Here is a 12,691-nt window from a genome sequence, read left to right as displayed (position 1 = left end):
AGTTCGGGCATGCGCAGAAAGCAAAATTTCGTTTTTGGGTTTAAAAGTAGCACAACACTTTCGACTTTCACTTTTCGCTTTCTTTGTCTCATTTTTTTTTCAACTTGCTGGGCATTTGGTAGGCTTTATTTTGGTGGGAAGAGTTTCTGAGAAACCTTTCATCATCTTAGAATTAGGTGCTCAGAAAGGTAGGTGGGTAATGGAGCAAGCTTTTCATGGAGATTTTCAGGTCAGTGTTACATGGTTTTTTTGGCGGTTTCTCCAGTTTCCTTGACTAAATTGTGCTCATTCTGGTATAGTTTGAAAGATCTCTTCTCCCTGCACAAGTTAGTGGACAAAGCTGTTCCTGACCGTTAAAAGTGATGACGTCACAAGGGGTAGATGGGACCGTGGATAAAGCTGGACGTATTTTGCCAGATAGTAATCAAAGGGTTAAGACGGCAGAGTAACTTCAAATTCAATTTTGCAGCAATAATACACATGTAACAGGATGTAAGCTTTGTTCAAAAGAAAGCTCAAATCGTCCGTTGTATCCTGTGCCGTTCGCATTGACGTGGTTTGTTGCCATCTTGACCTCGTTTGGGCGTTCAGTGAAGTCGATTGCTTCTTCTTCTTTCGGTAGCTTTCAGCTGACAGCATGGCAGAGAAACGAAAACATCCAACTGTAAACACACTTTTTTTCAGTTGGTTTCAAAAGGTCACGATCGTCAGGTAGGTGAAGAAATTCGGCCAATACACATTAGTAGTCATTTAACAAGTTGTCGGACTTCGTTATTGTTCATTCGACCATTTGAGTAATACGTTGTTTATTACACTTATCAATACTTAAATAAACTACGGTCGACTGATTTGCCTATTGAATGAAAGTTGTTGAAAAATGCAAACTTTGCTGTCTATACGTAAATAAGTCGTAAGAAAAGAACAATGGATGTTTAGACTACGGTCTACGCGTGGTGCCCAACTGCATTGTAGAAGCGATTCATACTGCTCTGCATGATAAAGGCCAGATGAATAGTCTTGAATCAAACTAGCACGAGCGTTAAAATCTAAAATTATTCTGCCAATTAATAGCGACAATTTAAATTGAGCAAGTGCTTCTTCTTTTTTCATTCGGTCGTCGAGTATTTGTACATGTGGAAGCGAAGCGAAATCTAAACCCGCTTTCGAAACGGGACTGTCTTCTCAGTTATTTCTGCCTTTCAAAATGGAGATTTTGAATGAAGCTGTCATTGTCTGAAATCGATAGTAGAACGCTGAAAATGACATTTCCGAGCTTCTAGATATCAATATTTTCTGGGGGAGCATGCCCTAAGACCCCCCGACGTTTCGGGGGTAAGCGGCCCCTCGATTATCACAGCCGCCTACTCTTTCGGAGTCGGCCGCTTACTTCAAAACATTTTGAAACCCGTGGGCCGCAAGTTTAAGCGTGTACTCTGAGCGTCTGACAGCTTTCCACGACGAAAGTTCACTAAAGTTAACAATAAAAGCAAGGTGACACACGCTAACAAACACCAACCCGGTGTGGCCAACACATCACGCATGCGCACGACCATTTCACCCGGTCAATTAGCAGCCATGGACAGCTGTTTACTAAAGTTAAGCCCTGTCCGGCCACTTATGTCCAGGATTGACCCTAATTAGATGCACACCCAAACATCGAAGTGTCCATTTGCTGTCATTTCCAGCAATAAGGTAAGCGAAAAGGTTAGGGTTATTTTTAGCTTTGAATAAATGCAGCTGTTAGTCTTCACTTAAAGAGCAGAATTTCTGGACATTTTGTGACGTCAATTGTCTGTATTCCGAGACACGAATGATGTTGAAGTTGGGGAGAACAGCAAGGGGATACTTCGTGTCGCTTATTGAAGTTCGCGTGCATGTAATTAGGGTCAATCCTAGACATATCTTGTCCGGCGTGTTAGAACCTGGATTGGAGACCTCAAAATTTGTCGTCAGAAAACAAAGGACCGAAAATTCTATTTTAACGCTCAATAATGCGAACTGAGCAAGGTACAGATTTTGTTAGCCTGCTTTAATGCAAAACAAATATTGATGCAAAAGTAAATAAATATTGATACACAGTTTTTAGGGAGAGCAGAGGGAAGTTTTTAGGAAGTGTCGATCGAGAATGAAATGTTTTGCAGTTAGCAACAAAATTTGCGACATGAAAACAACATAAATTTTGTAACGCGCATATAAAAAGTTACCATCAGCGAAACATATTTTGGGAGATTTTTGCTACGTTCAATTTTTCTATTGTACTTTTGGCTGCACAAGTAAAGTGGCATCGATTTCAGCGGCCGCCAGGTGTAATCAAGTTATCTTGCGTGTTTACTATTAACAACTCGCGAAACAAAGGATACATCTGTGCCAAAATCACTGTTTTTTTTCTTTTAAGTGCTATAAACTATGAGAAGAAATGTGCGAATTCAACACAAAGATCACAATCATCCAACACTTGAGGTTGACTATTGTTTCTGCAAAGTCAAAAATTCACTCTCCTAGACGAGGTTATTAATTACCATGGTAATTCCATCCTTTTGGAAATAGAAGCTGCTTTATTATTCATCAGCGTCACAAATTCTTGCCGATTTTGGGCCTTATTTGTTGAAACTCAAGCACGCTTCCAACAGACGTGTTTATTTTCGTGATTTACGCACGCGCTGTGGGCCTATTGCCACCACAGACTTACACTCTTACACTCTTACAACCCCGGTCGGTGACAGAGTGTGTAGTGCACTAACAGTGCACTAACACAAAAATAGATCGCATCGACGAAATGCTAGGACAAAACTCCAAATTGCCAAATCGTCTTATGAATTTTGCAGAGTTCGTAAGTGTTCGCTCAAGACTTTCTAGCCTGTACTATACAGCCTCCTGAACATTTTTAAACCTTGCAAGAAGACCCGGGGGGGGGGGGGGGGGTTACTGCCATATATGGGCTATATAGGTATGTGCTGCTGTGAAGGGTATGGTTTTCAAGCAGTTTACTCTAGCATAGGGTATATAAATCAGAGCGTTTGGGTCTAGAATAGGGTATCATTTTTCACGAAACTGACCAGTTGGTTGAAGATTTTATTAAGACTAAGGAAACCAGGAATTGCTTTAGACTGTACTAGAGACCTCAGTTTCTGGAAAACAGCTACTCTAGGATAGGAGTGATTTGGGGAGTTTACTCTAGTATAGAGTAGCAAAATCCAGCTGAAACTAGCTCTGGTATAGGCTAAGGGTTCCAGGGAACCAGAGGCACATCCCCACCCAGAAATTCCTAAAGTCCCCCCCCCCCCCCCCCCCCGGGGAAGGCTGGAAGAGAGGGTTTCCAACATTTAGTCCTTGCTTATTTGTGCAGTCGTGCCGGAACTTTTATTGCAGGACACTTTCCTCGAGAGTCTGCACTACATGCTTCCGAAAAGTCGGCACGTACTCTAACCTTTCGAAATATTATTTAATAACTGAAGAGATAAATAAACCGCGCGAGGCATGTCGAATCTGAAGAAGTTGATGTCACTAAACGGGCTTTGAGTTTCACACCAGGAAAGAGCGCTTCCAGTAAATAAGAGAAGGGAAGACGATCAAAATTCTATAGAAAATCTCTCGGGCAAAAAAGAGACCACAGCCTTTACGTCGCAGTGTCCTTGAACAGAAACCGTGAGTCCCCCTTGTGAGTAGAGTGCATGGAAGATATTCAATTTTCCTGGCCCAACACTATATGCGTGAATTGAGGGGGAGGGGGGGGGGGGGTAACCTTCCAGGTCAGTTCCACATGAACCGCGAATAAAGACAAATACATGCCAGTTTCCTTCATGAAAAATGTGTTCGAGAACGCTGCAAGCTCGTAGACAAGTCGGGCTTTTAGAGTGGTAGAGCCGCCACGAATACCTTTGTCTTAGCCACCGCAACTGAAGCACGCCATCGCGTTAAGGATTTATCAGCATTCTGCGCAGTTAGGCCTTTTCCTGGACAAGACTCTTTATTGTCTGTGTTTAGGTGGAGATCACGCTCGCCTTGATTCAGATAAGAATTTAAAGCGTCAAAAATATAAGGTAAACACTGCCTCTCTCCGGTACGTTTCCCTAAATTTTCTTCCCAGTGTACGCTCAGATATAAGATAACGCCACTTAACTTCTGGTGACCTTTCCAGAGAGTTTTGACACAAAGTGTCATTTCGGCGGCGACGCTGAAGGCTTCATCACAACCTCAGTGTTTTTGTAGACATTTAACCTCCCTATTAACAAGATTAAGGACTGTCCTGTGGTACGGATTGCCAGATTTGGGCTAAAATTGTTCCATCCACTTAGGATGTTGAACAGAAGGGCTGCTTTTAGCCCTAAGAACTTAGGAACCCTTATCACCTGGGTCCAATGTCGATTTCTGCATATGCGATGATATCACTGATTTACTCTGTTGTTATCGTTACAAATAACTCACGGTTTTGCTGGACTGGGTAAATTTTCAAAACTGACAAATCAGTTCTTTATGAGCTGTTTGTTGTTCAAAAAGCTTTTATGATTTAAGTTCATTCATATTTCATGACTTCGATCGCGTCAAACGGTGCGGTTAGTTTACAGATATACTAATCCAGAGGTAAATACTGTTGTTGTTACAACATCTTCTGTATTTCCACAAGAAACAAGCCGGAAACATTCCGTTGCTTGCAAATTTGTTTGACAAGATGGGATTCGCAAAACTGTTTCGCCAGAACGAGAAACACCGAAAAGAACTGGCAGACCAGAAATAACGACATTACGACTTTGCGGTCAGAGACGATTAGCCTTTGATTTTAATCTCGGTGCTGAAGTAATTAATGAGACTTAACCAACCGCAAAATGGCCCATAAATGACTGTTCAAGGGAGCCGACACAACTTTCCTACCCCCGTACAGGAAAGTCTAAGAACGAAACAACTGTGTCATAATTTACCGAAGGAATTCATCATTCTCACTAGTTACAATCGTTCCGAGTGTAAGAGATTTGGAAAAATATGTTCCATTGAAGAAAAGATTTTGACAAGAGAGTGAGAACGTAATCGCTAGAAACAGCTTTCAGTGGTCGACTGACAAGTCGCTGGAGACAAGTCCCCTAGGTGGTGTCTGTGACATCCACACGTCTTTCTATACCAGGTCACAGAATCCATTTTTCTGTGACATATTAGCACTTAGAACTGTTCTTTGCAGGGCTTTCAAAATGTACCTTACAGCACGAATTTGACGTACAAATAACATCTCACAATGCAAAGCTTTGTCGGGCAATGTAAATTCTTAAATACTTCGACGTGAATTTACACACCGGCGAAACACATGCCAACAGTACCGCACTAGCAAGAATTCGAAAGTGTCTGTTCAAAGATTACTGAACGGGCTGGATGGCAACGAGTACAAGACTCCAGCCGACTGCGCTCGCAAGCATTTTATCGCCGAATTACAGCTCTCCATTCAGCGACAACATTTCAATGCTATTTTATCAAGAAAGACTTGTTTGGAGTTTAGCCGAACGTGACAGTCAATGTCGCGCACATTCCAGCCATAGATAAACTTCCTGAACTGTCCCCTGTCAGACGGAAGGTCTTAAAAAGTTGCAAATTCGCAAAAAAACGGAGCTGATTGATTGGTCGAGCGTGTAATTAGGAGTGGGACAATCTGAAAAAGGCCATTATGGTATTTGTAATTCTGCTACATGAAGCGCAGAGAAAGGTCATCCAGGCGTCACAAAGCAAACCTATGGCCTTGATTGATCACTTGAAAAACAATGGGCCAACTGTCCCAAACGCCAATCATTATCCTTTGACGTATTTCCAACAGGATACCAAAGCATCACTTCAATGATGGGAGTTGTCCATCAGTTGACATTTTATAATCCAGTGACCCAGCTATCATTACAGCTTTGAGCGAGTCCTGGTTGTTGCGGGCGCACTCAAGCTGAGCCAAGGTTGTGCGGACGAGTGACTCTGCCTGTCTGTTTTCTCGTACGGCCTGTTTCTGTGGAATACGCCTCGAGTTCGCAACGAGCTTTGATTCTCTTGAATCGAGTAGTCGAAAGTATGGAGTTAGAAGATCCTGTGGCGTTTTTACGTATTTCTAACAAACTTGCACTTCTCGAAGAGAGCAAGTCGTTTGAAAGCAAGAAATGGGTATGGATTCAGGATAAGAAGGAATGTTTCAAGGCAGCTGAAGTGAAAAGCTCCAAAGGGGACATTTATGTCGTGGAAACAAACGACGGTCAGGTATGCCTACACTTCGCACTAGTTTTTCGCACTAAATTTATGCCTGATCCCTGAAATCTCTTGCACAGATGACAACAGCAAACGCTGGCGGCGACAGGCAGTTTTGTTACATATGTTAATTGTTTGGTTTCTATTTCCTTCATCATGATTTAAAACTGGCTTTTTCTTGGTAGTCACTGGAAGTCAACAAGAATGACACGGAGTCAATGAACCCACCGAAATTCGAAAAAGCAGAGGACATGGCGAACTTGACGTATCTAAATGAAGCCAGCGTGCTACACAATCTCAAACAGCGATATTTTGCCGGGCTGATATACGTAAGTACACTTTTAAAGAAGGTACTTTAGTTATAAACACCGCGTAGTCGAATTTAGAGGTCGATTTGAGCAGATTACTGTCTCGATGAATGGTTACTCTAAGATAATCTTTTCTGATGATGACACCAATAAAAACCCTGAAAGATTTTAAGGAGTACATTTCGATTTCGTGAATATTTATGTATAATATACATTCCGCTGTCCTTTGTGGAACAATTTTTTATTTTAATCGGACGCGTGCAGATAAGTCGCTTGTATTTTATTTTGTGTTTCTAATGATTCGTCCTTACTTGGGAAAGAAGCGTCTGTAGTTAGTCGCTATGTCAACAGAGATTTGACTTGTGTAAAAAAGACTACGAGCGATTTACATGAAAATATTAGTTCGAGAGAGAATAAATATCAAACAAATTTAATTCGATGCGTGCAAAACGTGATTCTGTTTCTCTTTTCGCCTTGCTAGCCGTGAATCTAAATCAACTTGTAACCCAAGAAAGATGCACAAATAATATAGCGTTGGTGATTTTTCGTCAGTTTCGCGTGATTCAGACAACAGCAAACGACTCGCGTTGCAATTGGCTTTGTTTGGATCCAAAACAAACTCACGCAGGGAAAGAAGCTGACGGGGAGGAATGATTGCGATGAAAAATGTCTGTTAGGTCATTTCTACACCTCGTGCTTTGCCATTTTGTGGATTTAAGCTCGCCTTCAACACTTTTAATGCTATGCAGATGACTTTTTCACGGATCGTCCGAAACTGTAATTACTTGTATCTGTTGAAAATGAAAAACAGAAGTAAATCAAATGAACCACAGCCGTGCTGATGAATTAAAGATGCATTTAAAAGTGTTTTTTAAATAGCAAGGGGCGCTGAAATCTTCGTTGGAAATGTTACGCTCTAAGGAGTAACTCGTGGCTGTAAATCAAAGATTTCGGGTTCACAGCTTCTATCTTTGTTCACTCGTTGGTAAAAGAGGTCTTGATAAATCTGTGAAGAGCACACAGTACTTAACCTTGCGTAATCTCAATCAATACATGTAAGACGACGTTAGTTTAAAAGATGTCGTTTACAAGTCTTGAATATTCAACGCATTTCACTTTCAAAAGTGCCACTTGAATTCTCGTGCTGTCGGTCAAGAACAGTTAGTTTCAGTTGTTTCCACGAGGGTCGACACAATCATCAAACTATTCAGACCGCTTTAAATGGCCCATTTAGCTCGTCCTTCTGTTACCTCCAAAGGTGTGAATATTTTTACCATATATGGTCAAGGGAGAGGTGACGAGCAAAAAGGCGTGGGCACGATTCTCTATTCAAAGAGAAATAGGTGTTGGGCAAGCTGTTAAAACGATTCCCTAAACAAATCAATCGGGCAATGTCATTTTTGTACACCGTGCAGACACTGGTAGTTCAAAAATGCACTTAAGAGAGTCTGGCAGCTTTATTTGCCCAAGTTCTTCTATGGAACTCCAGCAGATTTCAGTAGCACAAAAACAACTGTAAACATTCCCATGTCATTCATCTCCTTGCATTCATCTGATAGCAAACACACAGACACTGTGAACCTGATATGCTGAAATGAGTAAAGGATTGCTAAATTTGCAGTGATATTGAGGTTAAGAATTATTCATTGACCTCATAAGTGCTTTAGATTAGAAGTTTACTCCAGGATGTCAAGGATTTGCAGAGCAATGTACTTTCTTAAGGAATCTCTATGTTTTTGAACTTTTTCAGTGAAAGTAGACCATTTTAACAAAATTGTCCCTGAAGAAAACAAAACAAAACAAAACAAGAAAAAAATAAAAGTAAACAAAGGAAAAAAAAAGTCATATGGCTTTATGCCGAGTTTAAAAAAAATACAAAAATTTCTCCTACTTGCTCAAAAACTTTAAATCAGGCAAATTCACTTTCCCCATATCAGCCTTTGGTCTTTATTGATCTGACAATTTATTTGCCATTAAGATGGATAATTTACAACAGTGGCTTTGTTAACACAGCCATGGCCACAGATCACTTGTGTGGCAATAAATCTCTTAAGCTTTTAAGACTGGCTCTGTCAAAGTAGATTATGCTTGGTATGATAACAGTGTCTCATAAGTATATCCCTATCTGCAGGAAGTGGCACCAAAGTAGGAGTTGAGAATAACAGCTTTAAAACAGTGTAGTTTCGGATTATTGGTGCCCTTTAGTGGTCAAAATGAAGTGAATGTAAACCCAAAATGAAACTTGGCCCAAAAAGTTGACCTTGTAGATTTTATTCACCAATCCATGGCAGACCAGATACTTTCGTTGTGTGCCACGGTGATTCTTCCACGAGTGCTCATTTAGTTAGAGTTGTTTAAAACAGCTGAAAATGGAAGTGAATTATATTCAGGGGATCCTACATGTAATTGGATAAACTCAGCTTAGTGCCTACAGGAAGTCAAGTTTATCCTGATCACTGCTGCATTTTGGATTAAAAAACTGCCCCAATCCTTAATCCTCTACCTTGACCATAATAATATTTTTCAGTTCCATGCAACCATCTGATAAAATTTGCCCAACTGTCCATAGTATTTTAAGCTTCTCACTTAAAACATTAGATTGGTGCAGCAACAGTTTTCCGGCTAAAGTGGAATCCCCGTTTGCTACTCACTAGATCAAGAAGTTCCTGTTGCTTTTCATCCTTGATGAATCTCATTGGAGCAAGATTTTTCTGTCCTTTCCATCACATGAATTTTAGTTCTAAATAATTTAATTTTTTTCCCTTTTCATTAAAGCCTTTAAATAATGATCCGTGTAAGGTGGATAGCAATTTCCTTTGTTATGCGGCAACAGGGCTTTCCCCACATAGGAATGTTATCATTTTTACACAGAGAATGCATAAACCTACAGGAAGGCAGTTAACGCAATAAAATTCATTTACAGCCAACTTTGAAAGGGTTTTTTTTTTATGTTAAAAGATTTTGACCAATCACAAGAGTTGAAAACAAAAGCCAAGAAACGTTTACAATTTTACATGTTCCCCACATACGATTTCTGTGGAATTCATTTAAACTGAGACCAGATGAAAGATGGAAGATGGTTGGAAAGTAAGGATGAATATAATACTGCTTTATGAAGTTTTGTTAACCATTTTCTGTTTAAGCCAATCAGAAGTAAGTACAGACAATAGAAAAGTTATCACCTTTTTGCATACCAACTGAATTCCAACATGTTTGTTGCCATTGTTGCTATCGTTCTTATCTGGACCGTTTCTTAAATAGTTAGGACTTGGATCGAATTGTTTATTCAAACTTTAGAGGATAAACATCATTAATGGTACATTTTGAGCAATCAAGTGTCCATTTTCTCATATAAATGAAATAAAATTGTACTGTACATACAGTATGTGATGAATGAGAGGGGGAACACTGGGGTCTTAGAAAAACTGCAAAACCACAAAAAAAAAATCACTCAGAATGGAAAGACTGCTATGCATTTTGATCAAAATTGAAAACCACAATCAAAATCATCAAAACCATAATCAAACTAATTCTTTGGTATAATTTACATGGAGCATACGATGACTTTGAGTCAGTGTTAGGAGGCTAATTTAGGAATAGAAAGCAATGTGGTAGAATTAGGACGCTGCCAACAAACATAATTGCTGAGTGTACAGTGATCCGAAAAACCACTTGAATTTTTGACAAAACCCGAAAAGCTAATGCAAAAATGGGAAAGCTGCAACAGATACGTACTAAAACTGAAAAACAGTGAAAAAACCAAAAAAGTGATATAAAAAAAGGCCAAAACCAAAAAGCTCAATGCTCCCCTTCCCCCACCCCCTAATGAGGCATTGAATGAACCCTTTCACTCCCAAAAGTGATTAGTATGTAACTTCTCCTTATAATATCAATTCACTATTCAGCAGACAGGTGTTGAGAATGAATAAACTTATCAGTCAGATGGTGTTATTTTGATCAAACTCAAATTCTCTTTACTAATATAAAAGGGAATGTATGGCAGCTAGAAAGGAGAATTGCTAATCAGATATTGGGAGTGGAAGAGTTAAATTAATAGTACCGGTATCTCCCATACCTTATTTCCTCTTCTAGTATTCCAAATGCTTACCCCCAAATCAGTGAAATCCTTCAGAACATAAAACCTATAGAAATAGGAATTATTAATAATTTTTTGTTGCCATGAAAATTGTGTAGAACTTAATACAAAAATGAACTGGAATGTCAATGAGTACACATGTAGTGTTGTTGGTGATTTCTCAAGAAAATGGTGAAAAGGGATCTAGCCATAGTCTCTTTTTCTCTCTGTCATGTTTCTGGAACACAGTAAGCTCAGATAGTTTGAGCTCTCGTGGCCTGTGAAGGACTGATTTTTCATCATCCAAACTACATGAACCCTCCCCACCCTCCCACAGATAATCAAAATTTTTTTTTTTACTCTCACCAGGGCTGCAAATCTTCCAGTTAATTTAAACTTTAGATGTACAGCTGTAAGACCTCCCTCTTCTTTAAAATTTGCAGCAATCTTCTTTTTGGATTGTGCTTTCTTTTTTACCCGAGCCTAGTCTTGATTTTCCGTTTCTTCTGCAGACATATTCTGGTTTGTTTTGCGTGGCCATCAACCCTTATCGCCGAATCCCCATTTACACTGAAAAGATTGTGTTTGCGTACAGAGGAAAACGTCGCCCAGAAATGCCTCCTCACATCTTCTCTATCTGTGACAATGCATACCACGATATGTTACAAGATCGTGAAAACCAGTCTATGTTGATCACGTGAGTATTCTTATTCTTACCGTATTCTTATTTTTAATCTCAAATAGTACATCATCAATGACTGGCTAATTTAGCAGGTCGCATTTTACAGAGCATTCAAACTGCAACAGGTTTAAAAGACAGGTCACATTTCGCAGGTCACTTGTTACAGGTCATTGTTTTACCTATACTAAAGCAACCCAAAACCTTCAAATTGGCTAACCTTTGACCTAAACATCGTTTTTAGACCTAATGAGACCTACTGAGGTCTAAGTTTAGCACTGGTAAAGGTTTTGTTAACAAGAGACCTGGGAAAAGTCACCTGTACCTTAAACCTGCCATTCAAACCTTTTACCCCTGAACCTTTTACCCCTGAATCAGTCTCCATAAACAAGTAAAATCATCTGGCATTAGACAAAGTAAAATCTGTGAAATCTCTTCGGGAGGAATAGGTTAAAAGGAATTACATGTACATAGCTTTCATTTCAAGTGGAGGTAGATTGTTGTTATTGCTCATTGTTTTCAACTGAGTGTTGACAATGTGCGAGCCATGCAAGCCAACATGGCGAGTCAAAATGAGTGCTTAAACTTAATAACAGTTTATCAGCACTATTTGAGATGGGTGCTTAGACTTAAATGTGAAATTTGCATGGCTTGCATGAATCGCTGGCTCGCAGATTGTCCAGGCCCTTTTCAACTATTGTATCAAAAACCGTGTTAGCAAGCCACAAATACAACGTTTATTTATTTATTTATTCCTTCATTTATTTATTGAAAGTATCCACCTATAGACATATGTGTAGGTTTACAATAGCTTAGCTTTAATACAAAAATATAAAATGAGACAAGTAAAGTATCTTGGTACATCTCAAAAGGGACAAATACCGTGAACGTTGGTCAGTTATCAAGACCCAACAGCAAGAAGGCAAAATATTAGCTAACTCACCTTTAAAAAGTCCTGCTAGTGTGTATGTGAAAAAATTTCCTCAACTTCTCGACAAAGTATATCCTGCAAATAAGTCAAGTCAAGTCAAGTCATTCTTTATTTATACACGGGAAACTCCTCAGGATTTATGAAATGTTATAAAATATATACAGTACACTTGTATGTACAATGCAACAGATCTGCCAATAAACACTCTAGTATAAATTTTATAAAGCCTATTTGCATTTGAATAACTTCCATTGCAATTGTCTTCTGTTTTTTTTTTTTTTTTGTTTCACACTGTGCTTCAAGCAATACCTTCACAACAATTCCATTTGGTCCAAAAATTGTTAGTTTTTCGTAGACTTTCACAGCTTATTCTGTTGATGACTTGTGCACATTATTATTCATGATACATGAAGTTCATAACTAGTTCATTAGTACAATTCAGTACTAGATACATGATATATGATTTGTTTTCTGCTCTGAACGTGCACAGTTGT

The 12,691-nt window shown here is 39.3% G+C and overlaps 1 protein-coding gene and 1 long non-coding RNA gene across 5 annotated transcripts in view; one reads left to right on the top strand and one right to left on the bottom strand.

Annotated features, from left to right (window-relative positions):
- The window catches only part of LOC138060284 (uncharacterized), a 23,753-nt gene extending 11,153 nt beyond the window's left edge, over window positions 1-12,600 (bottom strand). Inside the window, exons 1-4 of one of the 3 annotated variants that reach the window (XR_011134321.1) lie at window positions 12,507-12,600; window positions 12,210-12,272; window positions 10,588-10,654; window positions 6,737-8,101 (exon numbers count right to left, since the gene is read on the bottom strand). This is a non-coding gene — a long non-coding RNA (uncharacterized lncRNA). Of the gene's footprint in view, window positions 1-6,736; window positions 8,102-8,739; window positions 8,876-10,587; window positions 10,655-12,209; window positions 12,273-12,506 lie in introns of those variants that run through there. The other 2 variants (XR_011134320.1, XR_011134319.1) reach the window with 2 other exon arrangements.
- LOC138060282 (myosin heavy chain, striated muscle-like) overlaps window positions 5,806-12,691 on the top strand; it is a 55,761-nt gene continuing 48,875 nt past the window's right edge. Inside the window, exons 1-3 of one of the 2 annotated variants that reach the window (XM_068906023.1) lie at window positions 5,806-6,216; window positions 6,390-6,533; window positions 11,100-11,284. In XM_068906023.1, coding sequence (XP_068762124.1) covers window positions 6,034-6,216; window positions 6,390-6,533; window positions 11,100-11,284 — 512 coding nt within the window. In that variant the 5' untranslated portion in view covers window positions 5,806-6,033. The remainder of the gene's footprint in view (window positions 6,217-6,389; window positions 6,534-11,099; window positions 11,285-12,691) is intronic. The other variant, XM_068906024.1, reaches the window with a different exon arrangement.

This window comes from Montipora capricornis, chromosome 8, assembly GCF_036669925.1.
Source record: "Montipora capricornis isolate CH-2021 chromosome 8, ASM3666992v2, whole genome shotgun sequence".
Lineage (NCBI taxonomy): Eukaryota > Metazoa > Cnidaria > Anthozoa > Scleractinia > Acroporidae > Montipora > Montipora capricornis.
Note: the sequence above shows the minus strand (reverse complement) of the source record. Positions and strands in the feature narration are given on the sequence as shown.